We start from the raw sequence: 15,980 nt of genomic DNA, 5'->3' as shown, positions 1-15,980 counted from the left end.
TAGAGCAGTGGTTGTCAGGGTCTGAGGGGAAGGGAATGAAGAGTGACTGCTGAAGAGTATAGGTTTCCTTTTGGGGTAATAAAAATGCTCTAAAACTAGATAGTGATGATGATTGTACAACTCTATGACCATAGTTAAAACCAGCAAATTGTATAAACAGTGAGTTTTATGGTATGTGAATTATATCCCAGTAAAGCTATTATTTTTTAAAAGACATGCAGCCCTCAAGGGTCAAGATTTAGTAAATTTCTTACTGTTCATCAAGGTCATTCTTGAGTGAAACTGGGATTTTTCTTTAACTGCAAGTGCATGGTCATGAAGAATATAGCAACAACTATTACAGTCTGCTGTCACTGCCTTGATATAAGCTAAGACACAAGCAGTCTTATCCACCACCACTGAAAGTGTCAACACAGAGAAAAAGGCAAATAATTTCTTAGCGTAGCTTGATAAGAAGGACCTCTCAGAGGGTCTCAGGGATATCCAATGGTCCACAGATCACATTTTAAGAACTACTGCTCTAGGCCAAGAGCAGAGTGGTGGCTCACACCTCTAATTCCAGCACTTTGGGAGGCCAAGGTGGGCGGATCACTTGAGGTCAGGAGTTTGTAACCAGCCTGGCCAACATGGTGAAACCCCATCTCTATTAAAAATACAAAAATTAGCTGGACGTGGTGGCATGCACCTGCAATCCCAGCTAGTCAGGAGCTAATCCCAGCTACCCAGGAGGTTGAGGCACGGTAACTGCTTGAACCCAGAAGGCAGAGGTTGCAGTGAGCTGAGATCGCGCCACTGCACTCCAGCCTGTGTGACAGAGCGAGACTCCATCTCAAAAAAAGAAAAAAAAAAACCACTGCTCTAAACCAGCTTCAGAAATCCTAATCCCAACCCCTAAAAAAAATCATCACAGCTTCAGAAGGCTCAAATGTAATTAAAGGATTTCCAAATACAGATCTGAGGTTCTAAGGCCATTCCAATTTTCTAGGCATGTATCACAAATTTATCAAAAGAAAAAAGATAATCTTTAAATTTAAATGGTGATGGGAGTTACGTGAATCAGTTCAGTTAAAGTGTCCCACTTTTAAGAGTTTACAATCACTGACCTGGTGAAAGAATGTTAATAGTACAATCTCCACAGAAATCCAAATACAAAACAGAATTAAAGTAATAAAGTTCAGGACTTACTGCACAACAAAACATTCAATCATATGTTATCTAGACAGACAACATTAATAGGGTAAAAATTACACTATCTCTTTTTAAACTTTATTATTTAATTCTCATACAACATTCAAAGAGTAGACTTCTGAAATGTCTACTAATACTATTGACAACTATTTCTAGCACAGTTAAGATTAATGTAACGACCACTATCACAGAATCAAAGAATTTTTGGTCTGGAAGGTCACCTAGACAGTTACCTAGGCCAACATCTCCATTTTAGACAAGGAGGAAACCAAGTTTGCAAAAGAAAAATAACCTGGCCAAAATCACACACCTAGCAAGTGGCTAAGAGGCATATTTATTCCCTGTACCATGTTTTCACTGTACCAACCTGATGCCTCGACCAAATATAATGCATAAAATTTTTAATTCGCATTACACTAAGGCCAACCAAGACAGCCTACCTGCCAAATAAAAATGTTATAATGTCTGAATCAAATGTCAAAACAAATAAAAAATTAAGAAAAAACTATAAATGTAATTGGCATACTAGAAAAATGAATCCCTAACTTCAAAAACTACAAACTTTCAAAGAACAATAATTTGGAAGATACTTTGATGTCTACTTTCATACAAACGTATTTTCACACAAACATTGATCATTACTTCTAATGTGAGCCTGATGCTGATAAATACCTGAAGCAAAAAATTTCCCTCTGTGTATTTTCACTGAACTTATTTATGGCATGACATAACTTAAGACTCACCTGCAGGACTGTCAGCATTTTCTCCTGGATGTAGCTGTATACCAGTAGAATCTATAGAGTTTACTGTAACTGTTTGTAGATTTGGCAACTGACCAGTGCTTAGACTAACTGGAGTTGAAGTGAAGGCTCCACCTGCCGCAACTTGACCAAGTGTGAGTGTTTGAACAGGCGTCAAAGTTATTTGTTGGGCAGCAGTATTCTGTATTTGCAAATTCTGCAAGTTCTGGACCCCTTGTACTTGAAACGTTTGCCAAGTTACCTGTCCAGAAGGGGTCACTGTCTGTGCCTGAATTAAAAAGGTTCCAGGATTCAGCTGCAACTGAAGATTTTGCAAAGCCTGTTGTGATATATTTTGACCACTGGCTTGCACACCATGGATTGTCTGTGGTGTAATACCTTGCACAATCTGGGCTTGACTGGTTGGCTGCTGAGACTCTTGAAGTTGTAGATGCTGTACAACAGGCTGTGCTGTAGAAACCTGAATATTCTGTGCCTGTGTCTCTTCAGAAACAGGCGACTGGATATAATTTCCCTGAAGATCTGAAGAATGAACTTGCCCACTAGATGTAGTCAAGCTATTTGTGTTTTGTTGTAATATACCTGTACTATCTATCGTAACAGGCAACTGTGATGAAGAGGATGTTGGCACAAATAAATCTGTATCAGTATTAGTTTCATTAATATCAGGAGAAACCCGCTCACCAGTCCTTTCTGAATTGTCTGAACTATCCATAGCTTGTCCTGTGTTTATCAAATGTCCATCGGCATTAATGCCTGCAGTCATTGTCTGAGAACTGCCCGAGAGTCCCAAAGAATCTAGATCGACACTATTGATTGGTACAAACGTTATATTTCCTGGCAGACCAAGAGGCACATTAGCAACTACTTGGGTTTGACCAGGAAAAGATGAACCACCAATTGCAACTCCCTGAACCTGGACTTGACCAGTCTGTGGTATGAGATTCTGGATGTTAGCAGGAGGTGTTCCAGAGGCAAGTAAGGTTTGATTAGAGCCAGGAATGATCTGAATTTGACTGCTTTCTTGATTTATACCCCCATTATCTGAAGAGCCTGTGAAACCAATTTGAACCTGCTGACCATCTGTTGACTGGATCTGTGGTATCACTTGATATTGAACACTGGACACTGTACCATTTGATGAATCTGATCCAGGTGCAACGGAAAATATTTGTTGATTCTGCAAATTCTGAAGGGGAAGAACATACTGCCCACTTGAAGTAGCAGCACTTGGAATCTGTACTAGATTACCAGCTTCATCTTTTATAGTTGTAGGTGTGGCTGACAAAACCTCCCATCGGTTTGGTGCTCCTCCTAACTGTGCAGAAGCCAAATCACCTGTCTGGATGAAGAAAACAAAAACGTGATGTTTTTGTGGTATATTTAAACCAACCCTCAAAAAATTCTAAAAACTGGTATAAATCCTACTACCTGAAAATTCAACTTATCTTAAAACACAATAGGGTTCAAATACAGTAGCAGTACTATATGAACTACAATTATCATTTCTAGTTTTGTTATTGCAAAGACAATTCATCCTATTTGAGTGGGACAGAAAAAATTCTCAGAATGTTCATCACAACCACAGACCAATCTTCTAATCCTGCATCTATGATCTCTAACACTACATAGTTAAAACACAAAACACAACAGTGGAGATGGCTATGACTAAATCAGGTGCATTATATTTGTGTATAAAAAGGAAACATTAGCAAAGTGTGTTAAGTCATCCGAGTTAGAAAAGATTTATTATTGCTATAAACCTAAAACCAAACAATGAAATCTACTCTTTTGTGGCATCTATTAACATACTCTGAAGTAAACTCATTGCTAGAGCTATTCCATTAAGCTATCAAACTCTTTACTTTTTCCATGAACTATTGAAAAATAAAGATGTTAAAAAAACTTAATGAGAAAAAGTCATTGCCCTGTGACCACATGACAACATAGCCCCATCTGAAAGGTTTTTCTAGAATCAGAAGCTGGAGCATACACACTGTGACTTTACCTACTATTGTAAGTTCTCAGTAGAATGCCTGGCATATATCTTTTGTATTCTGGTGTATGTCTGGCATTCTTCTGCAAACTTAGAATAGCAGGTAAAGCCACAGTCTGTATGCTTCTGGACCTACTAGCAGCTCAGTTACCATCCCCATAGTTTATGGATTAGGCAAGATTGGAAAACATCCAATGTAGAAAAGCAGAAAGCAATAAAACCCTACCTGTCAATGTCCAAGAGCAGATTTTCTTAAGGGAATAATAGCAATAATGTCTAACATTTAAGGTTTTCTTTTATATGCCAAGTACTATGAGAAGGGTTTACAGGATTATGTAATTTACTCCTTAAAATAATCCTATGAGATAGGTATTATCCCTATTTCACAGCTGAGAAAATTGAGGGACAAAATCACATGGCTATCAAATAGACAAGACAGGATTTAAAACTAGGCTAAGCTTAACTCCAAAACCCAGGCCCTTAAACACTGTATCATGTTTGTGTCATTCCTACCCCCAAGACCAATGGCAAAGATAGGGAATAAGACCTATGTAATTTATCATCAAAATAAAGTCATCCTTCTCCTACTTCCTTCTAGATCTACCTGTGAGTTCCGTAACTCCACATATCATTAGACAATGTGAACATAAGCATATCTAGCCCAGCACTGTCAACCTAAGATCCATGATTGGGCTTCAAGGAAGCCCTTTAAAACAGCATGCCAACTTTCTGACAAACTACTAATACAATTTGAGGGAGAGAAAGATAATCTAGGGTTTCATTATATTCTCAGTGAGAATCTATGACCAAAAAATCAGTTAAGACATACACAGTTATCTCAACATAAACCATTCCATAAAACTTAAGGCAAATAAGACAAACAAAAAAACCCGTAAGTTTCTTAAAGAAACGCACTACCTAATTTTCATGAAGACATAGTTGAGAAGTATATAGTTAGTTATTTCAGTGGATGAACCACAGTTAAATGACTAAACTCAAATATTTGAAAGTAATTTACCAAGATGAAATACACATGTGAGTAAACCCATGACATACAATCCCAATCTTCAAATGGTTCACTGTCAATCCAAGCAGACATACACACATCCATGCTAATACAATGTGAAAAGTAGCACAGACTAGTCATATAATCAAAACACTGTGGAAGATACAAGATTGAAAAAAGATTTCATATAGATATATTTTAAAGTAGTATTAAAATGTAAGATTTTCCTGTAGTGAGTTAAAAAAAGAAGCACTAATAAAGGCACAGAAACAATAAAACCACAGACAAAAAGAAATCCTAAAAAATAATATGAAGTTTGGAATTGAAGAAAAGATCCCAAAAAGGCTCATATTCATAGAGGAAAACAATGGGGAACAAAACTAGACATTTTTATCAAGGCTTGTAAATGGCTTCACAGATCCCACTAAATTGTTTGGACTTTATCCTGTAGATAGTGAGTGAAAGCTATAAAAGGTTTATAAGCAAGTGAGTGGTGCAATCACATCTGTGTTTTATAAAGATAAACTAAGACTCAGTGAAGGAGACTGAAAAGAAAGGGAGGAGAGACTAAAGGCTGAGAAATTGTGGAACCCAATACAAATCTCTAGGCCTGATCTAAAATAGTGATCTGTCTTAAATACACTCAAATTATACTTACTAAATTTTAAAATGAAGCATCAGACATTAAAGTCACATGTCACTCTGCAACTTCAATCTGGTATAGAAATTACAATGTGTTAAGTCACCTTTCCTAACATTACAGTGACGAATGTTTCATTTCAGTCTCTTGGCATTTTGAGTCAACTACAAATATTTAAACCTATACACTAGAATCTAAAGTGTGTCTAAAATCCAATCTTTATCTTCTTAAGGTTACTGCTCACCTGGAGGATCCACTGAAATTTTTTCTGACCAGCATAAAATTTAGAAGTACTGAGCTTTTATCAAAGAACATAGTAACTCAGACACAAATTAGTTTTACAATACTGGCATTATGTCCCCTTTACTTTCTTTAAAAAAAAAAAAAAAGTCAAATTTACAGCATCTAAAGTTTTTTTTTTTTTTACAAAATAGTAATAAAGACAGATATTCAACCATCATTGAACAGCTTTCTAGTCAAGAAATTCCTTGAAAATAAATACAGCTACTCAAATGACAAATCTGAGTAAATATTGCCCAAGTCATCCCCTCTCTAGAAGTTAGATAAAAATAAACTGTAATGCCATTTTTCCCAGCAATTCAGGCCATTAATTGAAGGAAAATCTCTAAACCTAGAGCAAAATGATGTATTCTGAATTTCTCTGAATAAGCCTGAAATGAAAAGCATATATTAAAATACCTGTGAAGCACAACGATGGGGGGGAAAAAAAAAAGCAACAGGTAATTTAAGGAAAATAAGCAAAAAAAGGGACTTTTTCAATGTAATAAATTTGCAGTTGTAAAAAATTTGCTAAATACCCTTTTTTTTTTTTTTTTTTTGAGATGGAGTCTCGCTCTGTCACGCAGGCTGGAGTGCAGTGGCCGGATTTCAGCTCACTGCAAGCTCCGCCTCCCGGGTTCACGTCATTCTCCTGCCTCAGCCTCCAGAGTAGCTGGGACTACAGGCGCCCACCACCTAGTCCGGCTAGTTTTTTTTTTGTATTTTTTTAGCAGAGACGGGGTTTCACCGGGTTAGCCAGGATGGTCTCGATCTCCTGACCTCCTCCACCCGTCTCAGCCTCCCAAAGTGCTGAGATTACAGGCTTGAGCCACCTCGCCCGGCCTAAATACCCTATTTTCTAAATGGAATGGAAAAAACACACTCAATCAGAAAACTACTAGATGAATTATGCTAAAACTACACTCGACAAATAATATATTACACTAGAAAAAAGAGAGCTCAGAACTGAGTTCTAGTTCTGACTACACTGTGGAATTGTGTGAGTTAGAGCAACTCAATTTCCTCATGTCAACAACTGGAAAAACATTACCTTGCAGGGTCATAAGAACCATAAGAAAAATATTAAGTTTTATAAACTACTGAGCACTGTGCAATCCCAAGATCACTGTGATTGCTAAGATTATGAGAATAGATTTGAAAAATATCCATTAAAATGCCTAGCACAATTCCCAGCACTCAGTAAGATCTATATATATTTACTGAATAGTTATTTTACTTTAAAATCATTGCAAACACAATGACAGAACAGATCAAAACAAATTTTGAGGTATTAAGAGCCTTCTATGAAAAAGTCTAAACCAATTTTAAACCTATTTCCACAATTCCACAATGAATCAGCTCCAAATATTTCAAAACTACAAAGCCTTGTAAAGCACAATCGTGTAAATTTCATCACCAATATACCACTAAAAGAGATGAAGTACACTAAATATCAAATGGGAGAAGAATAAATTAGAAAATCATCTGAGACCAAAAAAAAAAAAACAAGTATGAAAAATGTTTGATGTTAGACTACTGGAAATACCACAAAAACAAAAGAAGAAAAGGAGATTTAAAAACATACAACCACGGCTGGGCCGGTGGCTCACATCTGTAATCCCAGCACTGTGGGAGGCTGAGGCGGGCAGATCACTTGAGGTCAGGAGTTCGAGACCAGCCTGACCAACATGGTAAAACCCTGCCTCTACTAAAAAGACAAAAATTAGCCTGGCATGGTGTACATCTGCAGTCCCAGCTACTCGGGGGCTGAGGCAGAAGAATGGCTTGGGCCCGGGAGGCGGAGGTCGCAGTGAGCCGAGATTCCGCCACCACACTCCAGCCTGGGTGACAGGGTGAGACTCAGTCTCAAAAAAATAAAAGTAAAAAAAATTAAAACAGGCAACCTAGACGAGAACTAGTATTTGATTTAGACGCAAGATAATCCTCTACATAACTTATGTCTACATAAGTTTACAAACTAAACTAAAAATCCACCAGTGTTTCTCTCAATACCTAATATTCTTACTGGACAACTAACAAAACACAGGCAGGTGGATTCTTTGAGTCTAGGAGTTCAAGACCTGCCTAGGCAACATGGCAAAACTCCATCTCTACAAAAAATACAAAAATTAGCCAACTGTGGTGGCATGTGCCTGTAGTCTCAGCTACTAGGGAGGCTGAGGTGGGAGGATCAATTGAGCCCAGTGGTTGAGGTTGCAGTGAGCTGTAAAAGCGCATCTGCACTCCAGACTGGGAGACAAAGTGAGACTTTCTCAAAAAACAAACAAAACACCAACTAATATGAATGTTGACATTAGTACGGTAAGAAATTGTAACTAAGGCACTCTAAGTCTCTCTACATACAAATATACCTGTGGAAACGAAAAAAGAAAAAATTCACACCATCTATTGCATAGTATTTGGAAATGATCATTAACTTAGTTCCTACGAATGCCTTTATGAAAGCCAGAAACAGGAAAGGAAGGAGCATAACTGGAAACAAGAACAAGTGTGAAGCTGAGGTGGAAACAAACTAAGAACTTAAGCAAATATTCAAGTTTCTTAAAATCTTCAAAGAACACTAAAAGAACTGAAACAGACTTCAAATAGAATTACCCTACCCAATGAATTAGATACAACAGCAGCATAGGTCTTATTTAAATAACGGCAAAATAACATTTTTTGAAGTAAGCTATTACTTATTTTTTAGCTCAACAACATTTATGTGCCAAATTAAGGAACACTAAATTTACAACCTAAACCAAAGATCAGGCAATCACTTTCATAATAGTCACTTATTTTATAGGCTAAACGCAGTGGCTCACGTCTGTAATCCCAGCACTCTGGAAGGCTGAGGCGGGTAGATTGCTGAGACGGGTGGATTACAAGGTCAGGAGACTGAGACCATCCTGGCTAACAGGGTGAAACCCCGTCTCTATTAAAAAATACAAAAAAAAAAAAAAAAATTAGCCAGGCATGGTGGCACACGCCTGTAGTCTGAGCTACTCAGGAGGCTGAGGCAGGAGAATGGCGTAAACCCAGGGAGGCAGAGCTTGCAGTGAGCCAAGATGGCGCCACTGCACTCCAGCCTGGGCGACAGAGCCAACACTCCGTCTCAAAATAATAGTCACTTATTTTATTCCACTAAAGTGCAAATAAGGTAAATTAAAAATCCACAAGTTCACATAAATGCAAACTGGTCAAAGTTAATACTTGCACAAAGGTCTACTTTTTTCTATTTTCTGGTTTACTACGAAAATTAGCCACACAACTTAAGCACAAAGGAGCACTGCTATAAAACCATCTTTCAGAGTCCACATTGTAGAACATTACATGTGAGACTGCTTTGTGACTAGACTTCTTCAGCAATGTACTGTGGGTAAGCAAACACCCTTGGCTAGGTTGCTCTTTTATGACAAATTCCAAATTCAAAATCCAAATATTAAAAGCAATCTTCAGCACAGCTGATTGGCTTTTCAAGGCCCTTTTAACCTCAAAATACCAAGCTAAACTGGCATGAAGTTGATCTGTACGTGTGTATTTCCACTTGTTTAAACACAATATATAAGCAATGTGGAATCCTAGACTGGATCCCAGAAGAGAAAATGGACATTAGTGGAAAAGCTGGTGAAATGCAAACAAAGTCTAGTTAGTAATATCATAACAATGCTCATTTTTTAGTTTGGACAAATGTGTCATCATGATGCTAACATTAGGGGAAGCTGGATGAAGGGTATGAGACAATTCTTAGTTCTATATTTCCAACTTTTCTATAAATTTAAAGTTATTCCAAAATACAATTATTTAAAAACACAGCTATAACCTCTCATAATTCCGAATCATTTGAGTAATAAAAGATTATCTAAGCTCATGAACTCACGTAAATTTCCTTCCTTTTCTAAGATGTGCTGAAAAAATGTCAAGTTCATATCTGCACTGGAAAAATAATTTTTCTATTTGCTAAGGCAAATATACACAAGCCAGTCTTACCAATTTTACTCAAAGCGAAAAATCTTGGGCGCAGGTACCAAACATCATAAAGAAATATATGATTTAGGATTTTTTTTTAGGCAAAACTATTTTCATTTTACTATGATTGGCAAAGTATGATTTGATTGATAAATCTCAGATTTATCAGATTGATTTTAGTTCATGTTCATCTGGCAAAATATGTGTTGTCAGGAATGATTTGGTAATTCAGAGAAGCAGCTAAAGCAGCATGGAAACTTCCCTACAAGCATATGGCCACAGCTGGCTAAGGCTGGAGACAGTATTCTATCCTTGGGCCTCAGACTCACATATACATGTACATACACATTTTTCACCCATAGTTCCTTACTTCTCCCCTCCCCCATCTGTAAACTGATACCTAAACTTTACAAATTACAGCTACAAGAAAAGTTTTGTTCCATTTGAAATATAAAAAAGATCAGTAGAAGCAATCTGCTTTTCAATTTTACTTACGCAGTTTAAGATACAGTCAATTTCTTTTGGCACTTTGGAACTAGAGGGATACAGTTCATAAAAAAGGTATACCAACCCTCAGTGAAGCTGAAATGAGGTGAAATAAAGGCCTACCAATCCATAAATGTATTTAAAAATAACAGTACCTAATACAATTTTACATTTTTACATCTTAATCTGCTTATGAAAAAAGACACTAAAACTATTCACATCCCCTATAACGAAACACTAAAATTACAAATCTATTTACCAATAATAGCTTAACATTGGTTTAACTTAAAAAAAAAAAATCTGGACATACTAAGCATTTGCTGTAGACTATACCAAATACTAAACTTCTCTTTCTTCAGTGACTATTCAAAATATCACTCCACAAATCAATTCCTATGATCCACCACACACACACACACACACACACACACACACACGAGAGGGTTTTCATTATTTTAACAGGTGAACAAATCTACACAACAGTAATGATCTAAATGTAAAATTCACAATTAACAGTCTAAAAACTATTCCTACCCTATTTGTATTAACCCCTCACATAACACAGGCGAGCTCCTCCCCTTGCCCCGACACTGTGAAAACACTACAGAAGGAATCCCACATCTTACCTGACTAGCAGTCGTAATAAAACGAAAATATACTTTTGCCAATCATATTCAACTGTAAGTATTGCAGTATTAGCATGCATGTAAATACAATCTTATATATATTTTTCTAACACTGATAGTCATATTCAATTTCAAAAGATAAAGTACTATCTAAGCAACTTGCTAATTTCAAAGGCTGCTAAATGTTTCACTTACGCCTCTTACAAAAAAAAGTCACTGCAAATTTAAGTAGTCTGCAAAAACTAAAATTCAACGATTTTGAATGGTCACTAAAAAAGCAAAGTGTTCACTCCTGCATACAAAAGGGTAATTCAAAGAATAAACCCTCATTTTTTAAAAATAATGTATGATTTAAAACAGTAAGATCCTGTAACTTCCAATAGAAAATGCTCCAGGTTCAAAAATACTAAAAACTAAAGACACTGCTTCTAGTTGATACTATCTATGGCCGATAGGCTGTGCTTGAAAATTTTGTAGTGTTCAGCGAAGGAGTTTTCAGCACTGATATGAATTGCTCAAACATCCATTTTGGAGTCCTCTACCCCCGCCCTCTCAGACTTCATTTTGTGAAGAATTTTGCGCGAGGTGCCGCAGTGACAATTTCGAGAAAGCCTGGGCTGGCTTCAGATCCAAACAGGGATGCGAAAGAAAGAGCAGGAAAGGGCGCCCTGGAGCCCAGCGGCCCGTGCGGCTCGGGGGCAGCGCGGGCGCCGGGGAGGCCTTTTGGGCGGGCGCGCCACGGGCCCCGGATGGCGGGCGCCGGGCCTCAGCGGGGGCGGGCCGCGCGCGGGACTTACCGCTCCGGCGGCAGCGGGGGCCCCGGCTGCGGCGGCCGCCTCCTCCTCGTCGTCGCCCGGCGATGGCGGCCCTATCTTGCTGCAGGTAGCGGCCAGCAGAGCGAGCGGTGACGGCTGAGTGTCCTACCCCCAATGGGCGGGTTCAGAGAGGGAGACAGGGGGAGGGGGTGGCGGTTAGGGCCGGGCCGCCGCTCGCACAGGAAGTGCGACTCGGTCCCCGCCGACTGCGCCCGGGCGAGCGCCAGCCCGCACTCTCCTCCTCCTCCTGGTCCCGCCGCCGGCCCCCGCCTGGCGTCCCCCGCTCCCCGAACCCCGACTCCCCGGTCTGCGGGCAGGCGGGCGGCGGGCTGCGCGCCGGGCCTCCGCCTTCCGCCCGGAACCCACCCCCGAGAGGGCACGCTGGGGCCCACACTCACACGCGCACAAAAAGGCGGCAGGCGGGCGGGGCGGGGCGGCGCGGGCGGGGTCGGAGCGTTGGCGCCTCGGGCGGGCAGCTCCCGAGGCGGGGGGAGGGGAGTGGAGGGGAGGGAAGAGGCGAGGAGGGAGGGGTGAGGCGAGGAGGGAGGGGAGAGGCGAGGGGAGGAGAAAGCGGCGCGAGGGGGGAGCCGGGCCGGGGCTCAGCAGCTCCTCACCTGGGCCGCCGCCGCCGCCGCCGCCACCGCGCCGTTTCCGTGCTGTTGTTGCTGCTGCAGATACTCGCCGTGGCCGCCGCCGCCACCGCCGCCGCCGCCGCTGTCCACGTCCAAGGCAGCCATTTCCTCTTGTTTCACGGGCTTTTCGGGAGCTGCAGGCACAGCGCGGGGGGGTGGGGGTGGGGAGGAAGGCGGGTGGCGGAGAGGGAGGGGGCCCGTGGGCCGAGGCGAAATTACTCCCAAAGCCCGGACCCAGGCCCCTTCCCCTCCCCCACCCGCCCCCCGGCGGCGGCGGCGGCGGCGGCTCCCTCCTCCCCTCCTGCTGCTGCCCCCGCCCGCCGCTGCCTGTAACCCTCCTCCTCCTCCTCTTTCCCTCCTCCTCCTCCTCCCCGCGCTGCCCCTGCCCCCTCTCCTCTCCTCCCCTTTCCCTTCGCGCCGCTCGCTCTCACTCGCGCTCGCTCCTCTCGCACCGTCAGTCACTCACACACACCCGCCCGCGCCCGCACACAGGGGGATGCGCTCCCGGCGGACCGGGCCGCCCGCCCTGGGGCCTGGCGGGGAAACGGCGTTGCTGGGGCTTCGGGGGTGGACGGTGGCTGGCAGGGAGGGGAGGGAGGCGCAGGGGAGTGCAGCTTTCTGCCTCTCACAGACACTCGGTCGCACACACGGGGCCCGGACCGGCGGCAGCGGCCCCGGGCTGGCTGTGGTCGGCGGCAGCGGCGGCGGCGGCAGCAGCAAGGGTTGCTCTCTCGGCTTTACGTACCGGTCATAGTGTGTTTAGGGCACCTCAGGCGGGGCTCCCCGCCGCCTTACACATGGTGAGGAGCGAAGGCGGCGGCGGCGGGAGAGGATGCGGGAAGCGGCGGCGGACACGGCCGGAGCGGTCCGGGGATTTTTTTTTCCTATTTTGATTGACTGTGCGGGAAACACAAAAGGTGGAGCCTCCAGCCCAAAAGGGGGGAAGAGGGTGACAGCCTGCCCGGAACTCCCGCCCCTCTTCTTGGCCCTCATTCGCCGCCGTGTTCTCCGTCGGATGTGCTCATTGGTCTAGGCGCCCGTCCGTCGCTGTGCCAGGCGGCGCGCTTCCTGTTTGCCCCCCGGGTGGAAGGGGAGAGACAATGAGCGGCCGTGGCAGCGTAGGTTTCCGAAAGCGGCTACGGCTCGCCGGTTACCCCGCTGTGTCCGCCTCTCTCGCCGGCTGCCGCTTCCAGGCCCGAGGCGTAGGCCTCCTCCACCTCGCAGGCGCTCGGAGCAGGCCTAGCCAAGCTGTAGGGGAGCTGAGCTGGGGAGGAAATTCGTCCCCGGTGGCTCCGGCTCCACTGGAGGCTTCCTCCATCCCGGCAGCAGCCTCGGCCGGATCTCCCCAGGGCCTCGCGCTCTTGGAGCCGCCGCTTGCCTGTGCTGCCAGGAGGCCACCGCCGCTCAGCCCCGGGGCTGCTGCTGCGGCCGCTGCCGCTACTGAGCAAACCAGACCCGCCCCACGAGCCCGGGGGGAGGGAGCTGGTATTAGGGGAGACACCCCCTCCGAGGCTGGAGGAGGATTTTTCTCACACACATCCAGCTTTCTGATTCACAGACAGCCATCTCGCTCCCAGCCCCCTTAGCCCCAGCTTTCCAACCAGTCTCCCACTTTCACGTACCGTGAAGGCAGGCATTTAAAGCAAAAAAGAAATCTCAAGTCACCTCACATACGGAAGGAGAGTATTAATTTTGCCCAGTGGCACCAAAACGGGCACTTAAAAGTATATTTCATTTTACCTGTGGTATGTGTATGTATCCAATGGGGCAGAATACTGTTTTTTAAAAGTCAGTCACATAATCATTTTGCTGCACAAACGTATTATTCCCAGCCTCTTAATCCTCTTGGTACCAAGTCAGATATCTCCTGAAACAAGCCCATCAACCATTGCCAACGTTTTTAAAGTCGTGAACTGGTGAAGTACCTTTTTTCCCCCATTGGAACATTTTTGTTGTATTTTAAAATCTTGTTTCACTCACTGGATTAGGTTAACACTCCTTCCTTCTTTGGCATCCTTGATATCTTGCTGTCATCCTGGGGGGAAATGCTGAGGTTTTATGTCTGTGTTTTGCCAACTAAGAGATATCTCTCCCTGTTACCTTCAAGTATAGTTGCCAACAAAGAAGTTAAATTCAAGAGGTGGAAACACTGTCCACAATACCTCTTTTTTAGAAATCTGGCTCAAGAATCAGTTTTCCCATTACTGTGATAATTGTGTTCTGTGTGATATGTGATATGTGATGATGTGCTTGGTGGATGAGGTTGTGAAGCACTTGAACTAGATTTTGTGTGTACTAACTTAATAGGTAATCCATTTGTGAGATAGTGAGTTTGCATCCCAGTTCCAAAGCAGTTAACCGCCTATGCTCACAGGATCAGAAGCATTGTATGGTTACTTTGCTCTTAATTGTACAAAGATCAAATTTCTAGGGAATTGACCTAAAAACCACAAACATGCGGAAACGAGACTCAAAATTCTGAGTCCAAGAATAAGGTTCATCTCTCCTAATAGTAAGACCTTGTAGTCTCATTTAAGTGGAAAAATAACTTTCAAAGTTGAATGGTATAACCTGTGTACTATTTTACAACAAAAACTTTTAAGGAAATAAAAGTCACAAAATAACCTGATTTGGGGTGGGGGGAAGGGAAAAAGAGATGGGTGCCCTGAAGAGCAGGATAGGTGAAAAGTGAAAATAAATAGACTGGGAGAGAGGAAGGGAAGTCACTATTATCACTCTGTTCCTACCTGGATCTGTTGGGTGGAAGGTAGCTCTTTCCCTAGAAAGGATATTTCAGGTATTTTCAGATTGTTTGTTTGTTTTTTCAGGAGTGGGGATATGTTCTACACTATTGCCATACCATTTTTGCAAAGTGTTAGTCCAGCCACCTAGAGAACAAAGTATTTGGCCACAGGAATTAAATTCATTTCTTCATTCATACCAGTTGGCAAATGATATAAGACATGAGTCTTTTTTCTTTCTTTTTTGGCACATCTGTAGACCATTTCAACAAACAAAAAACACTTACACACAAAAAAAATAGCCTAGCTGGGTGCAGTGGCTCATACCTGTAATCCCAGCACTTTGGGAGGCCGAGGCAGGCAGATCACTTGAGGTCAGAAGTTCAAGACCAGCCTGACTGCCATGGTAAAACCCCGTCTCAACTTGAAATACAAAAATTAACCAGGCATGGTGGCGCACACATGTAATCCCAGCTACTCAAGAGGCTGAGACAGGAGAATCGCTTGAACCTGGGAAGTGGAGTTTGCAGTGAGCTGAGATGGCACTACTGCACTCCAGCAAGACAGAGACTGTCTAAAAAAAATTTTTAAATGACCTACCTGAACTAACTATACTGCTTTTGATGGGATGCTTTTAAGAGATGTATATAGAGGTGGGGTGACAAAGAGAGGTTGGTTAATTGGTACAAACATACAGTTAGATAGAAGGAATAAGTTCTAGTGTTCAGTAGCACAGTAGGGTGACTATAGTAAATAGCAATATATTATATATTTCAAAATAACCAGAAGGGAAGATTTGAAATGTTCCCAACACAAGAAATGACAAATGTTCAAGGTGACA

General features: G+C 42.6%; 1 protein-coding gene across 2 annotated transcripts in view; it reads right to left on the bottom strand.

Moving 5' to 3' along the window:
• Positions 1 to 13,994, bottom strand: part of SP3 (Sp3 transcription factor) — a 57,142-nt gene extending 43,148 nt beyond the window's left edge. For both annotated transcript variants that reach the window (XM_033231096.1, XM_033231097.1), the window contains exons 1-4: positions 13,144 to 13,994; positions 12,381 to 12,532; positions 11,749 to 11,871; positions 1,932 to 3,291 (exon numbers count right to left, since the gene is read on the bottom strand). In XM_033231096.1, the coding sequence (XP_033086987.1) occupies positions 1,932 to 3,291; positions 11,749 to 11,871; positions 12,381 to 12,532; positions 13,144 to 13,150 (1,642 nt within the window). In that variant the 5' untranslated portion in view covers positions 13,151 to 13,994. The remainder of the gene's footprint in view (positions 1 to 1,931; positions 3,292 to 11,748; positions 11,872 to 12,380; positions 12,533 to 13,143) is intronic.
• Between the last annotated feature and the right edge of the window lie 1,986 nt (positions 13,995 to 15,980).

This window comes from Trachypithecus francoisi, unplaced genomic scaffold, assembly GCF_009764315.1.
Source record: "Trachypithecus francoisi isolate TF-2019V2 unplaced genomic scaffold, Tfra_2.0 Lachesis_group13, whole genome shotgun sequence".
Taxonomy (NCBI): Eukaryota; Metazoa; Chordata; class Mammalia; order Primates; family Cercopithecidae; genus Trachypithecus; species Trachypithecus francoisi.
This window is presented reverse-complemented; position numbering and strand designations above follow the sequence as displayed.